This window comes from Mesocricetus auratus, unplaced genomic scaffold, assembly GCF_017639785.1.
Source record: "Mesocricetus auratus isolate SY011 unplaced genomic scaffold, BCM_Maur_2.0 Super-Scaffold_100018, whole genome shotgun sequence".
Taxonomy (NCBI): domain Eukaryota; kingdom Metazoa; phylum Chordata; class Mammalia; order Rodentia; family Cricetidae; genus Mesocricetus; species Mesocricetus auratus.
In genome coordinates, this window is record NW_024429199.1 from 42382402 (window position 1) to 42410392 (window position 27991).

General features: G+C 46.9%; 2 protein-coding genes across 2 annotated transcripts; both read right to left on the reverse strand.

Annotated features, from left to right (window-relative positions):
- Positions 1 to 216: 216 nt before the first annotated feature.
- On the reverse strand, positions 217 to 27945 carry Tmem242 (transmembrane protein 242). The gene is made up of 4 exons (XM_005065913.4): positions 27824 to 27945; positions 27286 to 27386; positions 23126 to 23263; positions 217 to 583 (listed from the first exon to the last, which is right to left on the reverse strand). The coding sequence occupies exons 1-4, from the start codon at positions 27906 to 27908 to the stop codon at positions 485 to 487; spliced, it is 423 nt and encodes a 140-aa protein (XP_005065970.1). The 5' UTR covers positions 27909 to 27945; the 3' UTR covers positions 217 to 484.
- On the reverse strand, positions 6779 to 8483 carry LOC101831021 (L-lactate dehydrogenase A-like 6A). The gene has a single exon (XM_005065911.4). It carries the CDS (start codon positions 8088 to 8090, stop codon positions 6942 to 6944), a length of 1149 nt encoding a protein of 382 aa, XP_005065968.1. The 5' UTR covers positions 8091 to 8483; the 3' UTR covers positions 6779 to 6941.
- Positions 27946 to 27991: the final 46 nt, after the last annotated feature.

Below are 27991 nucleotides of genomic sequence, written 5' to 3' on the forward strand. Positions count from 1 at the left end.
TAGTTTTTAATTGCGTGTGTGGGTGTGTTCACGTGCGAGTCCACGTGCCCACAGGGCCCATGAGAGCACATACGATACCCGGAGCTGCAGCTGCGGGTGGTGGTTGAGCCATCCGAAGCGGGTGCTGGGAAAGACCTGGGATCCTCTGCAGGACACTGTGTGCTCTTCACCACGGAGGTCTCTACAGCTCTCACAAAGATTTTCTGTCTCACTGTGTTTGTGGTTATGAAACACGGTTTATTGCTCTAAACAGAAATAGTTCCTCTGGGACCCCTCCTCCTCGAGGGGAACTTCTCAGCAATTAAATCGTTGTCTTGGCTTGAGGAAAACATTCCCTCCCTGTACCATAGACGCAGACAGATGGCTATGGCTGTGGCCCTTGGGTACACGGCCATCTGCACGTGTTCCTAGAGGAGTCACCCCAGTCCCTTCCCGATGTGGTGTTTCCGAAGCTGCTGTTCCTCTGGAGTCGCCCACGCCCATCTCACTTGGATCCCAGGGCCTCCTCCCACTTAACAGCTGACTCGGAGTTCTTGGGAATTGTTGGAAATATGGATTGCATCTTACTTCGAAAGTCCTTCATCTAGAAGAAAAAAATATCAAATGTCAGAAAAAGGGAGGAACAGATGAAGCGCTTAGCGGCAGCATCTTGCTGAGTGGAAAACACTCCACGCCTCACGGCTGCCACGCAAACGACAGAGCAGTGAAGCTGAGGACTGTACTCCTCACCGTGACACAATAGCCGTTCTTCCAGGTGTGAATCCACTGCTAAACACCAGACAACCCTGCTCCAGAAGGCAACGTCTTCACCATACGGCTTCCCCGGCACGTGCATCCACGGCAGGATGCGAGGTGGCTTTCACTTACAGAGATGCAGCATGCAATAGAATCTCTGTCCATTTAGATTCACGATTACACACGGGCCATTCAAACAGAGATGCAGCGCGCAATAGAATCTCTGTCCATCTAGATACACGATTACACTCAGGCCATTCCAAGTCAGACGTTTAGAGCAGGAAAGAAAAACTAATGACAGGTATACTAGAATATTCGCATGTGCCAGTGTGAAGGAACTCACATTGAAATTTCACCAGCGAAAGGCAATCGAAGCCAGAGTCAAGGAGGGGTCTGAAGGGTCACACCAAGTGCAGACCTGTAGGTAAGGCACCAGTGGTTTGTAGGAGGACCGTCTCTCTAGTGCACACTCCAACCCATCCTTTTCCGTGTACGTGGCCCTGCCACGGCAGAGCTGTCTCGGTAACAACACATGGTCCAGGCAGCCACACCCATCACAGTTTTCTTTGGACCTAGGTGCTGAGCTGGACAAAGCTTCAGGACTCTGCAACAACCAATCACTTCTGTGGGAGGCTACTGGAGATACAGGTAACATTTCTTCTTTCTTCCTCTCTTTTGCTGTTGGTGATATGTGCTTATTTCAAATGGAGGCTAAATCTTTACCCTGTTGACAAACTCAGGGGTTACATTGTTTTCAGTATTTGTAAACTCTAAGCTAGTACCCCCAGCCTCCATGTCATACACTTGGCGACATTGGTGGTGGAGAGACCACTGCTCATATCCCAGCCCCAGCCCCTCTGTTTCCTCACCGGCACCCACACAGGCAGAAAGGGGACGGTAGTTACCTGCCTGAAGACTTGTACGGACAAGGTGGGTAGTGAGCGCAATGTGCCGTTCCCAGCTCATGGTGAGTCCTCAGTCTGTGAGGGCCATGGCCACGGTAGCATTATCCAGATGTGTGTGCTATACTCCAAAACCAAAGCTCACACGGATGTAAATATCACGGCGTGTTTACTAAAAGCATGGCTGTATAGTTGTGGACCATTTGGTGTGACTATTCTCAGCATTTTATGGCATCTGTAGGAGGAGGCCCACCATATGGATGCTCTAGACCCATTTGCTAATCTTTGCATACCTAGGCAAACCCTGAACCCCCAAAGCACCACATTTCCCAGTGCCCGTCTCGTGTTAGGCAAATGTGGTAACCACTGCTCACGTCTAGACACTTCGCCAGCCAGATGCTAGTCTTGGGCACACACATGGGCATTGCCTCTGCCTATGTTTCTCGCTGGGCGGGGCTATGATGACGCTTCACGAGAGGTTCTCCACAGCACCAGTGGCCGTGCTGTACTGGACTAGAACAGGGAGGGTTCTCTGTTGTGGTCACAGTTGCTGTGACTACCAATGTGCGTTTCGCAGCAGGGCTGACACAGATGCTAAATACCCAAGAGTCACATCAACAAGTGCTTGTCAAAAACGCCAGTCGCACAGCCTATGAAGGAACTTTGCATAGAGGTTTGGAATGGAAAGCCCAATGCCTCTCTGGCCACAGTTTGCAGGACGCTGTTCCTTGCCTTTCTGGCTGATGTCTTTTACAGTTTATGTTGTGTTGGTCTGTGTAGCGTTACAGTACAAGCACACTTGTTTCCCTCATCAGTGGTACTTGTCATCGGCTGCTAGGAATGGAGAGGCAGGACAAACAGATGAGGCTGGGAGGTGGGGTGTGCGGTCGCTGCTCTGTCTCCTCATCCCTGATCTCATTGTCTGTCTTTCAATCCCGAGTACTGTATTACTTATTCCTGAGGTCATAAGTGAGTTAGTTACTAGAGGGAATCATACCTGAAATCACCCATCCAGGAGTAGTCAGGCTTCAGACTGAGATGCAGGACATCTCAGACGTGGACACTGAGGACTTGGGGTAAAGGACATGGCTGAGCCCTGTGCCTTCAGGTTGTGGAGGATGGACACCCAGAGTTCACACATAGGCTGTAAACAGGCTCTCAGGTTGCTTCAAACCAAGGGGCTCCATGGGGTTTCAAGTTTTCATTACTTATATTTATGTGGACAGTATCTATGTCAAATATCTATCAGTGAAAGTCACACAAAGGTCAATGGGTTATTCCCCTATTTAAAGATGCCTCTGAAAACAGATTTGAAGATTGAGTAAAATTAAGTTTAATCTGGACCTAAATATACTAAGGATAAGTCGCAGCTACTGCCATGGAACTTTCCCTCTGCCCCAGAATTTGATGAATGTGAACATTCTAGTCACACGACTCCACAGCAGAACTCTGGGATCTCTTCCTCCCTTGTTACTTTGACCAGGGAGAAGTTTTTTCATGCTATGGGTTGCAGGGCCTCTGTGAGCAGCCACAGGCTGTTTCCTGCAAACTTGAGGAGGTATTCCATGCAGGGATTAAGGTATCACTGTATTCCCTGGAGTAATGAACCTACAGCTCCCAGAACCTTGCCCTGAAATTACACCGGCCTCATGTCAGCTGGGAACATGATCACAATTAATTTATCAGAAATATGGACATTCAGGGAACTTGGTCTGACTGATAGTTTAGATGTTACAAGAGAACCAAGGTTATGCCTCTAATATTGCTCCCCCTCATGCTCCAATAGCTTCCTTGGGAGCTTTTGAATCAGTATGCCAGGATTGAGAACAGCCAGCAGTGTGGCTTAGAGTGTGTATGCCTGGTGCTGGCGTATTGATCATTTACCCCCCAACAGTGATCAGGGCAAGTGCTATCCCCCTTCTAAAGTCAGCAACGGAAGCTTCCAGCAACCAGATAAGCGTGTCATCCAGCTGGGGAGGCAGGTGTGACTGCATGGCCGTGTGTGCACTCTGCAAGCATGCGCAGTCGGGTGCTGCCCCGCACTACCATGGCATGTCTAGGCTGTGGAAAAAGAAACTGAAAACCATTCTCATTCATTGTGTATTGAAAAATTTCTTAACATATCAGGCTTATCTCTAATCTCACAAATCCTTACGGAATCAATTCTAACAGGCAGGCAGCTGTTGGCACTAAAAGCTGAGTTAGAATTTTTTTTTTCCCTGTCCTCTTCAGCTTCTGTTTCCACATGTGGGTTCAGGCACAGCCAGTCTCATTAGAGGCTCTAAAATCCCCTGGATGCGGGGGTGGGGGGGGTGGGGAGCGGGCAGAGGTGATTTAGGAACCTGCTGGTAGGGCTGCTGCATAAACAGAAGACCACTGGTTACTAATAGCGGGAGTTAAAACGCAGCAAGGCTGTGAACACGATATCTGAATGGGAAATGGTGTCTTCCCCTTGGGGTTGGTGATGTGTCAGGAACCAAAAACTTTGGGCTGTTAGTTAACCTTCACAATTCTGTGCAGAGAAATGATGACTCCAACCCAACATACAAGAAAGCAGAGGTCAGAGGTTAATTTGCTTTGCTTCTAAGTGACACGGCTTGAAAGTATGACTGTCTGACCGATACCCAGGACTCTCCCTGTGGCCACTCTGGTTCTGTGAGCTAGAAAACAAAGTGCCCCTAAGCCTTTTACCCCGTGCCACCTTTCACTGAAAATGATTTAAAGCCATGAACACACTCTTGAACATTTTAGCTTGGATGGTATGAGGGGCACATTACTAGTGGTCACCAGTGGTCAGTACCACCCGCTTCTGAAGATGGGGTTCACCAGTGGTCAGTACCACCCGCTTCTGAAGATGGGGTTCACCAGTGGTTAGGATCACCCACTTCTGCAGATTACACTTCTTCTTGTCCTTGAAGCTAGGCAGCCATGTGACTAGCGAGTATGGAAAAAAGAAACATGCCACATCTAGACATTTAACTGCAGAAGCGCAACTCTCTAGACCTCTCTTTGTATTGAAAGAGAGGAACCCTGTGTATCCATGACGGTGCCTCAGGGACAAAGCAAGCTGAAGTGCAGTTAGGGAGCTTCCCAAGACATCAGCTTGAACCTATATGGACGATCCATGAGTGGACTAACTTTCTGTCAAGGCAGAGTTAGAGGATGTGTATGTGTGTGCACAAGTGTATGCATGCATGCAGATGGAGGCCAGGGGCCAACCTCATGTTGTTCCTCAAGAGCTACCCACCTTGCTTTTTGAGGCAGGGTCTCTTACCAGGACCCAACGCTTGCTGGGTAGGACAGGTGAGTGGCCAGGGAGTCCCAGAGGTCTGCCTGTCTCTGCAGTCCCAATGCTAGCAGTTTCGGGGATTGAACTCAGGTCCTCATGCTTGTATGGCAAAGCACTTCCTGGTATCACCCCAGCATGGGATTATAACACAGCTCAGTCTGTGCTGACTAGGTTAGGAAGAATGACGGATGCAAGGCCTCTCTGGGGCCTGAAGGAAGGCTACAGAAAAGCTTGAGGCTCTATGAGATAAACAGATACCCTGCAAAGGAGCTCCCCAAGCCTGGGAAGTCTCCACCACCGAAACATAGCTCCCATGGTCAACTCAGCCCATCACTTGGTCCAGTTTTATATCACCAACTCCTGGGGAATCAGAACATTTCTCCATCTTCTCAATGAGTAAGTATAGGAGTTCCGCTCAACAAGAAAGGGCCCATATACAATCTTACATACAAGCATGCAAACACACACACACACACACACACACACACACACACACACACATACACACACACACACATACATGCTCTTTTAAATGGGAACATTGCTGCTGGTGTCTATTCAGTAATATTGATTAATCATCATTGGCCTGGTTCAGAGAGCGGGCACTGACATCCTGTTGATGCAAGAATCCAGAGTTGAGGCATCCAGACAGTGTTACTGCTACGTTTGGTGGCATTAGGAAGGCTAACATGGAGCTGCCCGCATCCCTGTTATTTATGTAAAGGGCGGAGCAGTGTCTTTGCTTTCTTCCAAACCATTCTGCATCACACCCACACAGTCCAGAGTGCACAGTCAGCCAACCGATTTAGAAATAAAAAGTGAACCCACGACTTCCTGAGAAATACAATCCCTAAGTGCCTATTAAAATGGCCAGGTCTTAAGCTGCGATTTAACAATAGGACAATTCACAAGCTGCTGCCTTCTCCTCGTGTGAGATAAACTGAGCAGCAGGGCCACTCTCTTAGGCCAAGGCCACAGTAAGGCTAAGACCCAGCCCAGCAAAAACAATTTACAACCTGTATCTTGATTCAACGTGATAACGGGTTCAAAGGCAGTTCTAAAAGGCTTCCACCAAATCAACCTTCATTTTTAGTAACTGCAATCTTAGCGGTGCTTTGGACCCTTTACCAAACCAGCGCAGCTCCTGTATCACCTCTGCAAGCCAGCCCTTCCCACAGCCTGACCACTACGGCTCCATGTTAAGTTGGCTTCACAAGCATAATACATGGATTCTCTCTCTCCCTTCCCTCCTCTCTTCCATCTCTCCCTCCTTACCTCTCTTCTCTCTCCCCCTACTCTTGAAGCAGCTGCAGTCCCCATTACACGACATCTCTAAAAAATATTTGTATGTACAAGTGTGTTGCCTGCATGTATGTATAGGACTATGTGGGTGCTGGGAACTGAACCTAGGTCCTTGCAAGAGCAGCCAAGTGCCACCCTTCCTAATGTCTTAATGGCTCGGGTAGTTCATTCCAAAACAACAAAGGCAGTCTCAAAATGTATCACAAGAAATGTTACATATTTTTGTATGCAGGAGTTATTTTTTCTAAGATCTATTTATTTTATGTGTATGAGTGCTCTGTCTGCATGTACATCTTGCCAGAAGAAAGCATCAGATCCCAGTAGAGATGACTATGAGTCGCCCAGTCGCCCTGTGGGTCCTGGGAATTGAACCCAGATCTCTGGAAGAGCAGCCAGTGCTCTTAACCACTAAGACATTTCTCCAGCCCACAGGAGTTACTTCTTAAAATGGCCTAAGAGTGGATACAGATATAAGCCAACCAACATGTTCACATTCTAGTTGAAAGTCATTAATTTCTTGAATACCACACCAACAGGCAAGAACCAGTAATTCAACACCAAAAATACCTTTAATGCAGTCACTGAAAAGGCAAAGTCACCCAGCCGCTGGATACCACACACCAAACAAGAGACCTCCAACCTTCAGAGCCCCCAATCCAGCCCACATCCGCAGGCGCCGTGTCTGTTGTCTTCGGTATCTTTAGAAGGAAGGCTTAAAACTTGATGTCTTTCTGAATTTTCCAAAGCGTTTCTGCGCTCTTTACCATCTGGGCTTCCTCTACGGGGCTTAGCTTTACCTTTATGATATCCGAGATGCCATTCTCTCCCAGGATACAGGGCACACTGAGAAACACCTCATGTTTTATTCCGTAGAGACCTTTGATTTTGGTGGAAACCGGATGTGTTTTCCTGAGGTTCTTCAGAATGCTCTCGGCAATATCGGCCACAGACAGGCCGATGGCCCAGGACGTGTAGCCCTTCATCTTGATGATGTTATAGGCACTGGCAATCACTTCCTTGTGGACGTTCCCCCACTGCTCGGGGTCTCTGCTAGTTCCTATTGCGGAATTCACCTCTTTCAGAGGCATCCCGGCGATGTTCACTCCACTCCACACAGGGACACTCGAGTCTCCGTGCTCTCCAAGGACCCACCCGTGGCAGCTTTCCGAGTGGATCCCAAGCCTCTCCCCAAGCATGTAACGGAAACGAGCAGTGTCTATGTTACAGCCACTCCCAATAATACGGTTTTTGGGAAACCCGCTCAGTTTCCAGGTTACGTAAGTTAAGATGTCCACTGGATTGGAGACGATAATCATCTTGCAACGAGGGCTGTGCTTGATAATATCGGCAATCATCACCTTAAAGATGGCTACGTTTCGCTGGACTAAATTCAGGCGCGTTTCGTCTTTCACCTGCCGTACCCCTGCTGTGATAACCACTACCTCTGAGTTGGCAGTGACGTGGAAATCTTTGCTGCAAACAATATTTGGCATTTTCATGAAGACACTGCCGTGCTGGAGATCCATCGTCTCACCCATCATCTTGTCTTCGTTACTGTCAACCAGGGCAAGCTCATCAGCCAAGCCTTTTGCCACGATGCTGATGGCACAGGCCATGCCGACTGACCCGGTTCCTATGATGGAGACCTTGTTGCGGAGGACGGGCTTTTCCGAGCTGAAGCTCTGGATAAACTCACCCTTCACGGTCGCCATGGTGGAAGTGGGAGTGACTCGCCACCAGGCCCGGTTGAGGGGGACACTCAGCACCCGACTGGGCCGCAGAGCTATGTTCAGGTTTCCGATATCCACTCCGGCTGCACCTACTCTTTTGCTGGCTCGCAGGATGCCTGTAGCCCAGGCCATGGCAGCTCACTCGGGTGGAGGAAGCGAACCGGGTGAGGAAGACGGTTGAGGCCAGAACGGTCGTCGCCCTGCAGTACAGGCGCAGTTTCTACTCCCACTGCGGCTGCGCAGCCCCCATTCAACAGAGTCGCGCAAGGGCTCAGCGTAGGCTGGGTCCTCCCGGCCCAGCAACCGCAGGCTTGCAGCAAGGCTTGCTTTATAAAGGGCTTTCTCCCCCAGCAAGGAAATACTGGAGTTGCAAACTCATACTCTTTAATGCTGAAATATAACGCCCAGTCCAGACCCCTGGAATTAATTGTTTTGTTCTCAGTGTGAAAATCAGGCTAAAACAAACAGCATGGCGGTCTACCAAGAGACAGCATGGCGGGAGAAGCGGGGCTCCTCGTTCAGTGCATCCACATGGAGGACCTTTTCTTCCCCAGCACCTCCCCCAAAACTACATTGAGTTTACATTTAATATGATTTAACAACAAAAACCAAGAATACTGTGTGCAGTAATTCCAATTCCAATGTTGCAGACAGATGTATAACATATAAATCTTCATTATAAAAAATACTCAAAACAATGCGATTCTTTAGTTCATGTAGAAATATTTTCCTTTTTGGAAGTAAATCCTTGAAAAGTCTAAGATACATTTTTTTTTTTTGTCTTTCAATGTGTGAGTTCTAGAGCTTTTTTCTCCCGCTGCTTGTGTCTGTTTCATCTGCCCTGACATTGCATACTAACTAGATACTGGGCGCACTCCTCATTTTTTGCCTGTATCATAACCGTGGTGCACACCTGGACAGGGCAGCAGGAGAGGGGAGGGAGGGTTAGTACAAGCTGACTGTACAGCCACGCCCCTTTTTTCTCCTGCCAGAACTAAGGGCACATAATGCCCCTGCGGAGGACCCAGGTTGGTGGCCTTACCGCTTTAGCTCCGGTCACAAGGACACCTGACATGCATTGGTTTCTGTGTGGCACCGAGTCCACCTGGCAAATATAAACCCACTCAGGCACACACTTTCACATGAATAAAGAGATAAACAACAACAGAGACAGAAATCCTTCCCCACGCCCTACAATTTCTCACGGAGAAAGATGCCCTATAGCCCTCCACTAAAATGAAGGTGACCTCAGAATGGCAGATCAACTTTGAGCCAATGTGTAAATTAGATTATTGACTAAAGAAGTGAAATACAATTACTTTGCAAACCTCTGACGCTGGTATATCTCATCTCTTGTGTGTTTTTCCGGACAGTCTTGTGAACTAATTTCAAATCTCTGAGGAGATGCAAACATTACAGTTTATGACAAGCCTAATAAACTACAAATGCCCAGGAAACACAATGGCATGTTCTCCTCCACCACGTGATGAATGCTCAGTGTGTCCTCTTGGAAACATAGCGAGCCGCTATCCTAGAATGAGGGACCTGGGTACATGTAACCCTGTCATCATCTGGCAAGATTAGTTATTTTATAGCCAGACTCCAAGAATGCCTCTCCTCCCACTGCGGGAATACAGTCCAGGAGAGCAGGTACCCAGCAGGGGAGTGTGGAGTTAGTGGCTGATGGTGTTTATGTTTCCAAGCCAGAAGGGCTTCCTGGAGAAAGCAGAGCCACTGTGACACAACAGTCTAAACAGACAGGTGAGGTCTCTGCACACGGGCAATCATATTTATGGCAGAAAGCTGTCCAGTTAAAAACTGGAATAAAAAAAATGGTCATCTTCATTAAATGGTGACCACCGTTTTAGAAGAATGTATGTAGAGATCTCACCTGCAGCACTGATCACGGCCATTTGGGCGTGGTCACAGGTAGGTGGGGGAGGGCAGAGACAAAGGTCAAGGAAGGAGGGGTCACGCTCTTCCTTGGGGTTCCGGTCGAGGTTGGAGACCAGCAGAGTGCTGACCTCAGTTCTCGGCTTCTCACATAAGTGATTTCTCCCTAATAAGATAACAAGTGGCATCCCTATCCTGTGTGTGGTAATCCTCTGCGGCATCCGCATCAGAAGAAACCATTAAAATGGACCACAAACTATCACTGATGGCTGTAATTTCTTTTACCCCACTTTTCACTTGAAATATTTAGCTTGACAACTGTTCCCACCTTCTTTCTGTAATGATTGCTGTGACCAGTCAAGTTGTTTTCTAGAATGAGTGCTCTTGAGTTTCAGATTCAAGGACATGATGACTCTTAGCTGGGCAGATCCTATCCAGTCATTTTCTTTCCAGAGATTGAGACTCTTCAGAAATACCATCTTGATGACAGCCGGCTCTTCAGTCTTTCCCTCAGCCACAACTAAATCAATTTTGAGAGGGAAAATGACAACATTCCAAAATAAAGAATACCCCAAACAAAGCAGCTTTTTATTTACAGTAAGTCTCAAGAAGCCAAGCATTAAGACAGGCAAGATGTTTGTGACCTGAGAAGATGGAGGACTACTCAAAGATGCACGGAGCCAAATACAGCCAAATAGCTCCTAATGGCTTTCTATTTTAGGCGACTCATTACTCTTTTCAATTGAAGACCAAGTCAAATTATCTATTAAAAATGAAGCTGGGTGGTGGTGGCACACACTTTTAATCCTAGCACTCAGGAGGCAGAGGCAGGCAAAAATCTCTGAGTTTGAGGCCAGCCTGGTCTACAGAGCGAGTTCCAGGACAGCCTCCAAAACAATACAGAGAAACCCTGTCTCCAAAAACCAAAACAAACAAAAACCCCCACAAACTATTTAAAAATTGAGAACTGGTGACAGTTACCTTGATGAGGAATGAAGGGATGCTAAGAGGGCAGGGCCAGCACCATGGCTGTCCTGGAAGCATCTGCACTGCAGCTCCTGCAAGGAGGGTGCTCTCTGCGGAACACTGCAAGGAGGGTGCTCCCTGAGGAACACTGCAAGGAGGGTGCTCCCTGTGGAACACAGCAAGGAGGGTGCTCCCTGCGGAACACAGCAAGGAGGGTGCTCCCTGCGGAACACTGCAAGGAGGGTGCTCCCTGCGGAACACTGCAAGGAGGGTGCTCCCTGCGGAACACTGCAAGGAGGGTGCTCCCTGCGGAACACAGCAAGGAGGGTGCTCCCTGCGGAACACTGCAAGGAGGGTGCTCCCTGTGGAACACAAGCAAGGAGGGTGCTCCCTGCGGAACGCTGCAAGGAGGGTGCTCCCTGCGGAACGCTGCAAGGAGGGTGCTCCCTGCGGAACACTGCAAGGAGGGTGCTCCCTGCGGAACACTGCAAGGAGGGTGCTCCCTGCGGAACACAGCAAGGAGGGTGCTCCCTGCGGAACACAAGCAAGGAGGGTGCTCCCTGCGGAACACAAGCAAGGAGGGTGCTCCCTGCGGAACACAAGCAAGGAGGGTGCTCCCTACAGAACGCAAGTAGAAATTTCTGTTGTGATTTGAAAACTATAACATAAAACTAGTTAAAAATTTTAAATAAAAAATTTGGTGTGTTGCTCATAGATTAAAGTGATCCTCGTGTGAGGGTATTTACAAATTTTTTTTTTTCGAGACAGGGTTTCTCTGTATTGTTTTGGAGGCTGTCGGTCCAGCCTGGCCTCGAACTCATGGAGATCTGCCTGCCTTTGCCTCCCGAGTGCTGGGATTAAAGGCATGCACCACCACCGCCCGGCGGTATTTACAAATCTTAGAACCCAAAAGTATTTTTTCGCTGGAGAGCCAGTTCCAAGTAGAACACAGGTATAGGAAGAGGATCCACCAGAAAAGCACTCAGAAGGACTCTGTTTAAGAACTAAACACTAAACTCGCAGCCCAGAAGAATAGCGGGTGAGGACTGGGCGTGGTCAGGCAGTGAGTGGGCGAGGACTGGGCGTGGCCAGGAAGCGAGTGGGTGAAGACTGGGCGTGGTCAGGCAGTGAGTGGGTGAGGCTCTACCAAGTAAACCTTTTAACAGGAAGCCATAGAAGGGTTTTAAATGAAGCATCATCCATCTGACTTACATTTTTAAAATCTCTCTAGCTGCACATGGGAAAAAAGTCGAGGGGAAATGACGGGCAGGAAACGGTCTATGTGCAAGCAAAAGATGAGCACAGGCCATGAGGAGAGAGGCCATGCTTGGCCAAAGGCAGGACGCGCTCATGGCTTAGAAGAAACAGGAAACGAGACAATCCCAGGCTTTGGACTTGAACTGGGGGCTAAGATGATTAAGGCATCTCCTCAATGGGGAAGATGAAGAGAAGAACACAGAGAGTCAAGAATTCCGGCTGGTGTGTGTTGTCTCCAGACACACCATGAGACAAGTCGGTGAAGATGGCTCTATGTATCTGGGAAGTAAGTCTGAAGGGCTGGAGCTACGTATCTGGAATCACCACATGGACAGATGGCTTTAAATGCCAGAGTCTACATGAGGGAGCTAAGCGAGTAGGGAGAGAGAGATCAGAAGACGGGCGTGAAGCCATTGGTCACTCTGACAGTAGACAAGCCAGAGAGGCAGGCAGAGAACTGTTTCCTCAGGAAGGAGGCTCAGTTGCGTCAGAGGCTATGGAGGGGCAGGAACAGGACAAAGACCTAGATCTGGCAATGGGAGGAGACTGGTGACCTGGACAACTTCAGTGCCCGCTAGGATGAGGCTGGGTGGAGGGCAGGGGTAGCAAGCGGAGGCAGCAGTGGCAGGCAACTTACTTGAGCCCATTTCTGTGCTGTGCTGCTGGCCCGAGGAGAGGAAGGACTGTCAGAAGAGGGAATTCAGAGCTGGAATAAACCACAGCGTTTCTGTGCACGCTGCAGCGGAAAAGGACAGCCAGCAAAGGCCCTACTGTGACGACAGCAGTCTCTGGACAGATGCCCTGGCGGCGGCGGTGCTGGGGAGGAGGCAGACGCTACTGCCCAAAAGGCTGCAGCCACAGGGAGGGCTCAGCCCCGGAAGTGTGGCTCAGACACAGGCGGAAGCTCAAGCATCCAGTAGCACGAGGGGCTGCAGTGAGGAGAGGGGAACACGGAAGCTACCATACCCTGTGGGAAGAAGTGGTCCCCAAAGGGGATGGCTGTGGCGCGGAGGAAGGGCACGACGGACAGGGAGCACCTGGGGAATGATAAGCATGCTGAGATGTAATTACGAACGGCAGTCTGGCCTTCCAGGCGGTTTTGTGGGCGTTGCCACCCAGGAAGCGTGACTGGTATGCAGGGTGGGAGTAAAGGGCAGTTCAGTGGGGAGGAATCACACACGACACCCAGGAAGCGTGACTGGTATGCAGGGTGGGAGTAAAGGGCAGTTCAGTGGGGAGGAATCACACACGACACCTAGAGTGTACCCAAGTACCAGTGCCCAGCCCAGCAGGCCCTAAGCCTAAAGCACTAGGTGGGAATCAGGTCACCCGGTACTAGAACCAGAAGGAATAAAACCATGAGGGCCAAGGACTGTAAGCATTGCTGTGTATTCAGTACAGCTGCACTGACGCAATGAACAGAACTGCCAGAAAAAGCCAAGCTAGAGTCAAGAGAAGAAGAATATGGAAACAAAAACAGGCCAGCCTTTTAACACACGCAAACAATAACTGACATCAGCCATCAAGAAAAGGTGGTCATACTCAGGGCAATTCACAGAATGGAAAAACATGCAGCACATTAGAAACTAGTTTATACTGGAAAGAGGGTCTCTTCACATGGCTCAGGCTGGCCTTATGACTGGAGATTCTCTGCAGTTCTGGGATTATAGGCATGGGGAACGTCACCAAGCTTAGCATACTAATGAATGAGTACAAAAGAGCCCAGTCAGTGACGTGTGTGCTGGGTGAAGCCTGAGCGCCTAAGTTGGTCCCAGCGCCCATGTAAAAGCTGGTATGGAGCAGTGGGGTGCTCCTGAAGTCCCAGGACTGGGGAGGACAGCGGGACTTCCTGGCCAGCCTAGCCAAATTAGCAAACTTTAGACTGAGTGAGACACCCTGACTGACAAAAAAGATGGAGAGAGATTGAAGATGTCTAACACTGACCTTTACACACACACACACACACACACAGTTTTTTAAGTATTCTGGAAATCTTTTGGTTAGTAAAATTCAGTTTGAGAGAATACTTCATTTTCTGTGTACAAACTGACAAGTAATAACTATATACAAATCTATCGACACACCTGATGCTTCAGAATTGCCCCTATCTGTGAGAGACCAATCGATAAGAGGTGCCTTTTAAAACGATGGGGGGGAAGGGGAGTGCCACCTCTTCACAGTGCCGTGTTTAGAAAGGGCTGCTTGTGAGATCCGATTCAGGACAAAGGAAAACACAGAACCCTAACCCAGAGACGTCTAGGCCCCGCCCCTCCTGTGTGACACCCGTGGGGAGGCTGAGGAGCCCAGGCAGGTGTGTCAGGCCTCGAACACCACGGTTCTCACGGCACCTCTCCTCTCTCCCATCAACTGATGCACATCCCCGCTTTGAAAGATGCTCTGAGGCCCGGTTTTATTTGCACAAAGAAAATGGTGGTTATTATTTTTTTTAAGAAGTATTTTGGAAATGTGCCCAAAGAGCAGATTCCCTCCTCCCTACGCTTAAAAAAAAAAACCCCAAGTCATTATCTCCCACTTTCACCCGAGCAAGACCATGGGATTCAGACCCCGGCACCGAATGCTCTCCCACATCACGTCCAATGCCTCCGCCCGGCTGAGGTTAGGCCACCAGAGCTGCTGCAGTGGAATAGGAAACAGGGTGACAGAGATGTTCTTGTCACCGCAGACCTGAACTGACTGACTGACCACGGTCTACTTCCCATTCATTGTTTAGGAGATTCCAGGAAATTATTCCTCAATCTGCAAGGCTGTCAGGTCGTGATGACCCTGTCTGCAGTTCCAGCAAATGCCTCGAGAGGCGGAAGTGAGACAGAGTGGTACCGAGAACAAGAAACTGGCTGCTCTCCCTGGGTCAGAGCATCAGAGCAGGCCACTCCGAAACGGCTGCCATTAGACAACTGGCCAGGAAATTCAGACTTGCTTTTAACCTTTAGCTGAACAAGTGAAAAACATACAGCACTTAAAAGCCTATTTCCCTCCTTAGACACCTTCAAAGCTAAAACCTGTGAGTCTTTCATCAGCTGTAATTAAATACGGGTCAGCCGTTTCATTTGAGATGAGTGAATGAAATAACAATAGGGATAAATGTACCAGTAAGAGGCACTGAGAAGACACATGCATGCTCTAATAAGACACACGTGTGAGACAGACACATGCGTGCTCCAATAAGAGACACTGGTGAATACTGATGAAAATTAAAATTAGCAAAGAGGACAAAGAAAGAACTCCAGTCTAGTTAATTAAGGCCATCATAGTGGCATAAGAAGTAAGCTTAACAGGCTAATATAAAAATTATGTCTCAAAAATAAGATAAAGCCAGGCAGTGGTGGTGAACACTTTTAATCCCAGCACTCGGGAGGCAGAGGGGATCTCTGTGAGTTTGAAACCAGCCTGGTCTACAAGAGCTAGTTCCAGGACAGTCCAAAGCCACAGAGAAACCCTGTCTCAAAAACAAAAGATAAATCAAGTGTGTGTGTGTATGTGTGTGCATGTGCAGTTACAATAAAGAACTAGAGAAAATAATGTTTTTAAAGTCTTCTCTTTAGCCCATGCTGGCTGAACTTATGTAGCCCAGGCTAACCTCAAACTCTCTATCGTTCTCCCTGCCTCTCAGGTACTGCAATTACAGGTGTGTGTCAGCTGCCAGGCTGAGCAAATAAATTCGTCAGAGTGCATGCTCTCCATCCTGGCAGAAAGGTACCACTAAAAGGTGCTTCATCCACACAGAGCTTTTTGGTTTTAGAGAGGAGGCCGGGCTCCTGGGAGAGAAGCAACACCGTCAGAGAGAAGCAGGACGGGACCCGAGAACTGTGCAAGCTTCCAGACGCAGCAAAGACGCCCAATTTAACATCTATCAGATTGGCAAATGTTACAGAGAAAGAGAGGCCACCAATGGCCAGGGAGCTAGGAAACACATGCATCCTTACCTTCTCAGCCTTTCTACACAGCCCCTTAACAGCACTCATAAAAAACATTTAAAAAAACATCCTTTGCTTCAACAGTAACATCTTTGGTCTTTACAACAATTTTCTTAATCAGGAAAAGTGCACTAAGATATATGCTTACCAGCTTCATTATAACGCTTAGTAGTGAGACGTTCATCCCTGTGCAGGGGTTGATTAAATAGACTATAGTATGTAACAGAGTGCCCTGGGGTCATTCAAAGTGATGAAAATGTATGCACCCTACAGTATGAAGATGGCCCTATGACTGTCCAGTGAAAAATGACCCAGAGTAGCTTATCGGAGCTGAGTGCTTTGATCTGATGCTATGGACGTGTCCTCAGATAGGGAGAACAGGTCTGAAAGGAAGCCCCACTCTACAGAGATCACAACAAAGGAAGCCCCTCTCTGCGGGTCTGCTGTACTTTTCACATGGATGTTTAAAAAAAATGAATTATCGTTTTAAAAACGTAAGTTCTACACATAATCGTCCATAATTTGGATTCTGAATGTTCCCCGGGTCCACATGTTCAAAACTTGGCCCCAGAGTGGTGCTATTAGATGTTGGGAACTTTGGGAAGAGGGCCTTGTGGGGGAGGCCCAGGAGGTATGCTGGGAAGGAGCATTTGGGACATGGGCTGTCTAGTCTTGACTGGTGGTGTGAGCAGTTCTAGTCCACCTTGCACGCCTGCCACTGCTCTCCATCACCCCACCAGGAGCAGAAAGCAATGCAGTCACTCAGTCATAGGCTGGGACTTCCAAATCCATGGGCTGAATAAATCTCCCCCAAAAGAAATGAATGCCCTCAGGTTCTTTGTTACAGGAACAGGTAGCTGATTGATTCAATATGTAAAGACAAATCCGTCCTCAAAAAAAAAAGTAATAAAGTCAAATCTCCATTTATTTATTAATTTAAAATAAAATCTCTAGATAATTTAATTTGCCACAGCAGAGAACATTTTCATTCCTGGCTTTGATTACAATTGATGTTTTAGCTCCTGGAGAGGCAACAGCTGTAAACTATAAATTCTTACCCACCAGGCAACGTGAACACATCCCACAGAAGCCATAAGGGGAGATGGTTTCTTAGAAGAGCAGAACATGGAGGAGCACCTGTATCCGCCTTTCATTATGACGTAAGATGTAATATGAAAGATTCCATATAATCTCACATTCAGTAATGCCAACCAGTAGTGACGCCAGGCCTCCGAGATGACAGTGCACAGCACTGGGCCACAGGCAGAGCACACACACACACACACCACATACACACACACCACACACACACGACATACATACACACACACACTACATACATACACACACATCACACACACACAACACACACCACATACACACACACTACATACACACCACACACACCACATACACACATACCACACACACCACATATACACCACACACCCACCACACACACACAGACACACACACACACCACACACCACACACACACAGACACACACACACACACACACACACACACACCCCCTCTACAAAGTTATAACTGCAGTAACCAAGAAACAGGGGGATAGCTAACATTTCACCTTCTAGAGGGGAAAAAGGACAGTACAGTCTAGGTCAAATAAGCTAAACTCTTCAGAAATCCTTTGACCACCAAGTAATACCTAGTAAATCATAAAAGGACACTAATGACAAAGTTAGCAAGTCACTGCATGAGTAACACACCAGTAACCAGACGGAAGCGTGTTTTCTTCCACAAACTGGAGACCACTGCTTAATACTGCATTTCTCTCTACTATCTACTAAGCCGCCTGTGCCCTGATGACAATCCAATCACACTGTCCCCAGTGTACTCCCTGGGCTGCATGACCAGTCTCCTGGAATCATGTGCACAGCTGGTTTAACCAGGTGACCAGGAACCTACAGTGAAGTTTTTTGTGTTTCCTCCTCCCCCCATAGTACAACTACTGAGCTGAAATGTTGCCCAATAATACTACAATGATAAAATAGCACAATTAAAATGACCAATGAACTCACGTAGAACAATCAAGCTGGACTGGGCTGGGTCAGTACTGGTCAGGGCACTGAGGTGGATGGGTGGTTTTTAAGCCTCACCTTCAACCTTGAGCAAGGTCAGTGCTTTGCCAGCTAATGCAAAAGCTTTCAGAAGCTGTTGTGTTGGGAATCTCTGATTAAATTGTACACCACTGTGTATGAGATACAAATATATTTTTACACTGAGGTATTGTATGAGTTCTCCATACAATGAAATTTCATAATAACTATGTGTAAATAAAGAAAAGAAGAAATATTTTAGGACAGTGGTTTCGATTTGAGCAATTTAAACATGTCGCCTCTCAGGCCAGCAGAGGTAGCTATGAATTAAAATAAAATGCAAGTGCCTCGGGCAAGCCGCTCAGTCAGCCGCTAGATGGCAGGCAAGAGGAACTGGGCCTACAGCAGACAGCGCAATTCAAGGCAGCGGCGGCAATTAAGAGACAGTGCAGTTGGTTTTGATTCACCTACATCCTGGTGCAGGGGGGATGATTCTGCTCATCGTCTACTGAGATTGTCATCTTGGGTTGTAGAAAACGGCATTCCCCAAACGGGGCTGCACACAGAGACCAAGTTCACCAGCAGTCAGGCCAGCCTCCTGCCTTCACTCAACAGTCATGCAGGAAGGGACCCTCGTTCTGCTTTCCGGGAGCCTGGCACAGGGTGTGGCCTTTGCTGGGGCATCCTACCTCAGGGTAGCCCCACACATGAGTTCTGGGGGATAACTGGATGAGTTAACAAAAACCCTGGCCCTTTAAAACAACCTTGTACACACAGAGGGTTTAGTGCCCTGAGAGGTGTCTCTGAAGAGCAGACGGGACAGATGAGCCCAGTGACCTCTGGGGAGGGAGGCAGGGTGTTAGACTCTCCTTCCGTTACAATATTAAGATGCACTGTCAAAGAGTCCCCATATTCACACAGTAAGTAATGCTAACTAGAAAACATTTTTTCCCCTCAGATATTTTACTAAGGTAATAATCCTCTTATTGGCATCATAAAACAAAGTTGCTCATGTTCTAGAAACTAAAATAGCACAGTCTAGCCCATAAAGCCAGATCCTCTGGAGTATAATAACCTACTTTTGTTGGTCTATGAAAATTTAGATTGATTTCTTATGATGACTCTTCTTTTTGCCCCTTTATTGAAAATAGACATTTTTCCTTACATAATAAATCCTGATTATGGTTTCCTCTTCCTCTACTCCTCCTAGATCCTTTCTCCCTCCCCTCCCATGTGGATCTACTCCCTTTCTGTCTCTTTTTAGAAAGCAAACAGGCTAAGGGATGGGATAGCAATAAAATAAAACAATAAAACAAAAACTATCACATTGAAGTTGGACAAAAGGCACAGAAGGAAAAGATTCTAACAGAAGGCACAAAAATCAGAGATCCACTCATTTGCACACTCAGGAATCCCATAAAAACACTCAACTGGAAGTCATAACATATATGCAAAGTACTAGCACAGTAAAAAGAGATAAAATTATACAACACACACACACACACACACACACACACACACACACACACACACACACACACACACACACACACACACACACACACAAGCCCTGACACTGTAAGACAAGAAAACAAGAATCCTCCAATGATGCCATGGAGTTGATGTTCTGCTGACCCTCTACTGCTGGGCATGCAGCCTGCCCTTAAGAGTAGTTTGTTTCCCTAGTGAGACTCCCTTGGGGGAAGCTAAAGTTCCATTTGGTTATCAAGGGAGATGGCTTCTGGGTTAGGATGGGGAGTGTCCACTTTTTTCAGTTCTAGGGCCTCACCCAGGCCCCGTTTGTGTTGCCTCAGTCTCTGTGCCAATCATGTGGGTTTAGAGGCCTTTTTTTCTTGGAGTCCTCCATCCCTCTGGCTCTTACACTCTTTCTGCCTCCTCTTCCATAGGATTTCCTGAGCCCTGAGGGGAGGGACTTGATGGAAACACCCCATTTAGGACTGAGTGTTCCACGGTCTCTCACTCTCTGAGTAATACCTGACTGTGGGTCTCTGTATTTGTTCCCATCTGCTGCAGGAGGAAGCTTCTCTGATGATGGCACAGATCTGTGAGTATAGAAGAATGTCATTTTATTGCTATGTTTTTGTTTGTTTTGTTTTTAGAACTATAGCATTTGGTTTTATCCTAGGTCCCTGGGCTATTTAGTCTCAGGCTCTTGGTCACCCAAGCAGTGTCAGGTGTGTTTTTCTCTTGTGGAGGGGGTCTTCAGTCAAATCAGATACTTGTCGATTAACCCCCACAAGCTTCCTGTCACCATTGCGCCAGCATACGTTGCAGCAATGTAGATCAAATTTGTGGCTAGGCTGGTGTTTCCGTGTCTCCTTTGGTAGAGTGCAGAGTACTATCCTGTACCTCAGATGCAGGGAGGGTGAAGGCTCTGTGTCGGCACCAGCTCTATAATCAATGAGCAGTGTGGATGTTGTGTTCAGCTGTGGGGCCTTGCTGCCACGACTCTTCCAACCAGAGCATTCCAATCCCCACCTCCGCTCTCACTCTGCTGATGCCTACAACACTGCCCACCGGGGACACCAACTGTCGGCACCGCATGACCAATGCAGAGCATCAATGGCTGTCACTTCCACAGAAGCGGAAGTGTCCCCCAAACAGACCTCATACCAGTCAGGGAAGTCTCCTGAGCTCCTAGGCAGCTGTGCTTTATTTTTGGTACAAAGAAACAAGAATAAATAGATCGGTTGCATTTGGTTGGTATGAATGTAGACACCCTGTGCAGGCTTTTAAGTAATGTTGACACTATAGTAGTATTTCTAAGAATATTAGAAAATTATTTACTCAGTCCATTACTTGTTCACATATTTGTCATTCTGCAGTTTTTCAGATACTGCCCTTTTACATACAGATGTAAATGTTTTGTTCACTTGCCCCCAAGCATTCTGCTGCTTCAGCCAAGGGCTTAAGATGTTTCCTCTTCTGACGTAAGAGACTGATGTCCATCTAGGAAAGCTTGGTGAGCTATCAAGAACCATGTGGATCGGATCAGTGAAATCCACCACTCCCTTCCCCGTCGCCTACTTCATTTCCCCTCTTAGCAGTGGAGGTAAAGCTGGAAAACCCAGGTCTTAAGTACTCAGACCTGAGTTCCAAGCTTGAGTCTGTTGGCAGAAAACTATGTGATCCCAGGCAAGTGACCCAACCGTACCAATTCCCTACAGTAGCATCTTCTAGATGGCTACGTCTGATTAGTCTGAAGTGGGAGACAACGGAACAAATGCCAACAATCATCGACGATCCTCCAGTCCAGTTTTCTGACTTTCCCAAGGAGTCCCCAGGCTGCTGTGAGAAATGCTGAGCAGGTAAGGGCGACTGCAGTAAGGGCGGGAGGCTAGAGCGGCCTGCCACGTCTCCCAGTGAGCGGCGAGCAGAGGGCAACGCTCTTCTCTAGTTAGTGTGGAAAGAGCTCCATGTGGAGAAGGCTGCTCTGGCATGCCCCCAGTTCAGTCATTTTCATCACCAGAGACACGCTGTCAACCCCCCAGTTATAAAACAAGGACACTGAACTCCCCTGCTCTGTCACTCTTCCTTCTAGCTATGACCTCATCATCCGCTGCACGGTAAAACTCAAGGCTTGTCTAGATGCACTGCTTCCAAGATCTCCCTTCTGCTCTTCTGAGTCCATCCCAGTGAGGCTTTCCACCCGAGTGCGCCTGATGACGACCACATACATGCTAAGCTCAGTGTCCCTCAGATGGGTCTTGACGAGATGGGACACAGTGGTTTCTCTCTGAAGTGGTTTCTCTCCACAGCACCACTCAGGCTTCCCTAGTGCACGCTGGCACTCTCTCTCACTCTCTCGCCTCCTCAGGCCTCGTTCTCTCACGAGCCCAGGGCAGCTGGGATCATGGCTTTTAATTCTACCCACATATGGTGAGTCTCAAATTCACATCTCTCCCTGGAACCTCTTCCTGACTTCCCAACTCACCTGTCGACTCTCTCTGTGTGCGGTGGTTTGAGCGAGAGCGGCCCCCATAGGCTCATACAGTTGAATGCTCAGTCACCAGGCAGTGGAACTCTTTGACAGGGTTAGGACTAGGAGGTGTGGCCTTGTCAGAGGAACTGTGTCACTGGGGGTGGGCTCTCTGTCTGTCTGTCTGTCTGTCTCTGTCTGTCTGTCTGTCTCTCTCTCTGTCTGTCTGTCTGTCTCTGTCTGTCTGTCTGTCTGTCTCTCTCTCTCTCTCTGTGTCTGTCTCTCTTCTCATGCTTCTGCTCTAGAACCTGCCTGCACGCTGCCATGCTCCCCACTATGATGGTAGTGGACCAAGCCTCTGAAACTGTAAGCAAGCCCCAATTAAAATTAAATGCTGTCCTTTATAAGAGTCACCTTGGTCATGGTGTCTCTTCACCAGTGACTAAGACAACATGCCTAACTAACAGACAGCTCAAGCTCACAAGTCCCATGCTGAGCCCGATTCTACCCAACACCTGTCCCAGGCACATAGTCTCCCTCTCTTTTCCAGTTGCTCAGACCAATGCTTGGAGAAATCCCTGGACCTCACACCCCATGACCCACAACAACCCCTGCTGACTTTGATTATGAGAAAGTTCTTTTCATCCATGCCACCAATGCCACTACTGCAACCCACTGTCTCTTCCCATCTGCCTGTACAGCCTGCTCCACAGAGCTTCTCACTGATTATAATTTAGTTCAGGGTATCCATTTTACATATACCTACACACACACACACACACACACACACTTAGAACTGTTCTCTGAAACATGTATATAACAAAGTATGTTTAAGTGTATGGATTTCAAACAATATAGAAAGTCATTTTGAATCAGTGACTTTATTAAATAGGCAACACCAATTTATAGAGAACAAACATTAGCTCTGAATCAGTCATTAATTATATTTAAAAAACTTAAGTTACTAGCAACAGGAAGTTGCCTACATATTGGTGAGAATTTAGTCATATTCTGTGTCACTACTACAGAAGACAAAGACCAAATTATATGCAAATCTGAAAACCAGGAAGTTTGGACAACACAAAGCCAACAGCCAATCAAGGCTGGTTACTTACACTGTGAACTCCCAAAGCTTTCCAGACTGCGAAGCTGATAACTCCGACCCCACACCAGGCATAAAGAGAGCCCCAGCCCAGGGCTCGTAGGGCAAGGGAAGACCCACTCTCTGGTATGGCAGCTGTGGCCATGGTGCCCTGGAATGAACACAGAAAGCTTGGTAAAATACTCAGTAAATGTTCTGGAATTGTTTGGAGCAGGTTATAGTTCTCCCTGGGTAAACAGCCTGACCTGGGAGGCCAGCCCAGCCTAGGGTCAAGTGGCAGGCAGCTCTGCTAACTCTGTACGCACGTGAGTTCTCTGACTGATGGATATTCGAATGTGGGGCACTGTGATCATTTATTCTTCCAGAAAAGTCTAGAACATCCCATCAAGATTCACTGGCCTTGGGACGGGCGGTGGTGGCACATGCCTTTAATCCCAGCACTCGGGAGGCAGAGGCAGGCGGATCTCTGTGAGTTCGAGGCCAGGCTGGACTGACAGCCTCCAAAACAATACAGAGAAACCCTGTCTGGTAAAAACCAAAAAAAAAAAAAAAAAAAAAAAAAGGATTCACTGGCCTTTTCATGCAAACTACGTTAGAGTAACTAGCTAATGTGATGGGGGCTAGTGGATTTACAACACTGTCTTCCACCTGGAAAGATGATTTCACGTCACCAAATCTCTTCCTGATTTTAGAGACTTCTTAGTGCAGGCCCTTCCTATGCATGTGTGCTGTGTGGTGCCAGGTGCTACTCCTAGCAAGAACACCTGTCTGCTAATCTGATTGACCACAGCCTAACATTAAGACCAGATTGGTGGATTCTCCATGCTTGCTGACCGACACTTTTGGTAGATATCTCAGATCTAACCAGGTTGTCGAAATCCTAGCACTTACATACACACAGACACACATGTATCTGTCTGTCCATCTGTCCTCCATGCCTTCTCTCTATATCTCTTTGTGGTGTGTGTGCATTAACAGATAAAAGGGGAATAATAATATTATTATTTTGGTTTTTCAAGACAGGGTTTCTCTGTGTAGCTTTGGAGCCTATCCTGGCACTCCCTCTGTAGACCAGGCTGGCCTGGAACTCACAGAGATCTGCCTCCTCTGCCTCCTGAGTGCTGGAATTAAAGGCGTGTGCCACCAACGCCCAGCCAAGGGGAATAAATTTTTTTTAACTTGAGTTCGCACTTTGCATTTCCCTTTTCTTTATTCAAGAAATTACAAAGAAAGATATATGTTCTCTCAATACTATTCTTTTTCAACTTTCAGGTTCCTAGTGTAAGACCAATCGATCAGAAAATATAGCACTAAGGCAGTCCCCAAATGAAAGGTTCATCATTTGAAAGTCCTTTTGGGTTGCAATTTGAATCTGTTTTCAGGAGAGCACAGCTTATTTAAATAAAAGTATTGCTAAAAGTGGTACATTTATCCCTTAGGGGGACAAAGAGGGAGTATCACGTTATACCAATTGCTTAATCCATGCGTGCCTCAGTGTCCTGCTGTTAAGTGTGTCAGGGGCTGGGCTGTGTGTTAAATGAGTGAGGCCCTTGGAAGAGCAGCTAACACACTGGAAGCATTCAGGGTTGGGGCTAGTACCGGGAATGGGAGAGAAGACCTCCAGTGGTGACTGCATGCCACAGCCTACATGACACTCTTGAATGGGTGCTCAGGATGAACTCAGTAACCACACACTGTCAGGCGATCATCTGGTAAGTGGGGATTTGCTAATTTCAACATTTCCCCATGTGGGGCAAGCGTACATAACATTTTAGCCATTCTGTGCAGGGTTTCTAAAGTTCCTTTACACATGGGCCCCAAAGATGTTCAAATATGTGGGCGTTATCAATATCTAATATATTAGAAATTAAAGCAGAAATTTATACTGTATTCATTTAAAATGCCAAATCCATTATATACTGCTATAAAAGAACTCTCTTTCTTACCCCCCATCCCCCAAAAGCAGGGAAGATCGATGTTTCACACTTTTGTTAATCTTTTAAATGTCCAGTCTAAAAAGTGGCTTTTCACATCTATAATGGATCCCTTGTAAAATGTTTCCTTACATTTTTCATTGCTAGCTGAAGTATATGAATAAGACTCTGGTCTCACACAGGTGTGTGGTTAGAAAAAGAAGTATTTGATTAGCTTTTTTTCTTTTATACAAGTACTGAACAAAAAAAAAAAACCTTCTGAAGTTTGGTTGCCATAGGGAGTCCTATTAGTGAAAAATTTGCCGTTTGTAACGTTCAAATCACTAGTCAACTTTGCACTCTGAACAGACACCATTCCACACAGAGTGACTATTCCACGAAGAAGGGACTAGCTTACTAAATCACACAGATCTCTCAACTGCTGATCTCGTGTTAAACAGTATTTAAAATCAGGACTGAAATCATAACATCTTATCAGCAGAATTGTTAATATTTGAGAAGCTGTCAAGTTCGTGATGGTAGTTACGAGTCTAACTGTTTTCACTTGCAAGCTTACTATCAGTGGCAACCAAGACTGACAGCTGCCCTCCTGAAGAGCCGGGCTTACTTGTTTAAGGAAACACTCCACTTCCCCGCAGTCTGTCTATTGTTCCTTCACAAAGAAGCTCCTTCAGGGGAAGACAAGCTGAGAAAAGCACATCTCCCACCTGTCATAGGAATCTTAAAAGTCAGGAATATCTAAGTCTCACCATTGAACAAAGTTAGTAACCCTATTACTTCAACAATGACAATTACATATTGCTGGTTCCTTTTAATTTTTTTTAAAATTACTGGTGAATTACAATGAGGGACACAGTGACCACAAGAATGGATTTGTGCCATTGCTGCCATGTATGCCAAAATCCGTAGCATCCACTTTAGTGCGTGTCTCTAAACAAGAATAGGGAAACAGCTGTCTCAAGGGCCATCAGGATTCTGTGGACCACAGTGTAACATCGTGTTAGACCACAAATGGCACTCGGGATGACCCAGCCCCAGAACAAAACAAAGCACCAAGTGTCAACATGTAGAACAAGACAATCCCTAACTCTCATCAGATTCTTGAACAGATCCCTGACCCAAGGGTTAACATAATAACTGTGCTTTGGAAATCAAACACAACTCACTCTTAAACACCAATATTGTTTGGGTCTTAATGCCAAATGCCACAAAATAAATTTCTTCTTTAAAAAATGTTGCATGGTATAGGGAGAAAATGACCCACAGGAACCACCGAAATGATCTTAGTAGGTCCATAAGTCTTTAGAGCATTGAGAGGGAATTGAAAGGCATTTTAGATACAGTCTCTTGTCATTATGGTATCCATAAAAGCTTAAGTATGATTACTACAGGTAAGTGGGAAGAGAATTGGTTTGTGATTTTTCACATAATATTCTCCCGTAGTGCACATCAAACTAATTACATAGTTATTCGTGTGAATACTAATGTTGTCTGAGGGTATAGCCATGCTACTGATTTCTGTGCCCTTCCACCTCAGTAGCAGAGTGACTGAAACTTAAAAGATCCCAAGTAAACATTTGCGGATGTGAATAATGAATAAATCAGCCACACAGATGGAGGGGAAAAGAGGAAACATGACAAGCAACTACACATAGCTACCAGAGCATTTCCCACCAACCGGGGAAAGTAGGTTACATTGCACAGCAAATGCATGCTCTTGCTAACAGAATACAGATCTTCTGTCTCAAGTGGGTTACAGCTATTCATCCAATGCTTTCGGAGCAACTATTCTGAGCACATGTGTACCAGGAGCTTTACAGTGACCCAGGCTGAACAATGTCTGCTCCTTGCATTTAAAAAAAAAAGGCAAATTTGTCACTCATCTTAAAGAATGCTGACATTTTAACATCTATGAAATAGACACACTTCTTGAAACCAGCATCAACAGTTTCAGCGGCATTGTTTTTCTTTCTAAGCAGGGTCTCTTGTTATCAATTAATACATTACTAAGAGTAGGAAAGGCAATGGCTAAGTTTCCAAAGTTTTGTTGTGTTAATTTTAAGAGAGCACACGAAAAAGGTCAAGACTGACAACTAACATACTTCTTAAATCCATGAGGTTTTGTGGGTGTATTTTTGAAAACAATGTGAAAGGTCACTATTTTTTCCTATGCAAAAAAAAAAGCTGTTCTTTGTTAAAAACAATAGCAATGCTATGAATAGATTTTGGAGTTACAAACCTTATTGAACCATTCAGGGCTTTTCTTTTTAGCTAATGACAATGTTGTGACAAATCCGGCTAGCATTCCCGCTGCTGCAGCAGAACCAAGGAAAATTCCACCTGCCAAGAATTGGGAGAAGGTATTAAAAATAAAGTTTAAACGAAAAACATTTTCACAAGTGTCAGATACTTTTACGATTGCATTTAAAAGTCAAAACATCAAGGTTAAGTGGCTCTTGAGAAAATCTGAGTGGCCTCCCGACCTCGGGTTCCTGGGGACACTCTGTGAAGCACAGTTCTCCGGGGCTGAGAATGGGTGTTTTCCCTTGCCCGTCTTCTAGGACAGCAGCGCGAAGTTGCAAAAGTAGCAGGTACGAGGAAACTCTATAGAGAGGGTGGGTAAATACAGCACGGACCGGAAACTACATCTGCCCGCCCCTGCAGGGAAACTTCACCTGGTGAGTGACGCTTGGGCCCACAGGCTGAGTTCAGGGTAAAGCCCAAGATAAGGCGGAATGAGTTCGAGAACATCCCATTCCAGCGCAGGGCAACATTACCTTTAATCAGGAAGAGCCGATCGTCCTGGGACCCTGGAGCCTCTCTTGGAGAAGGCTCCCCAGGGCCAGAATCCGCAGTCTCCATGTTTAAAGTCTCTCCTAACGTGTCCGTTTCCAAAGAGGCCCGAGTGGAATCGCACGGGAGAGAGAAGAAAGGTTCCGCAGCAG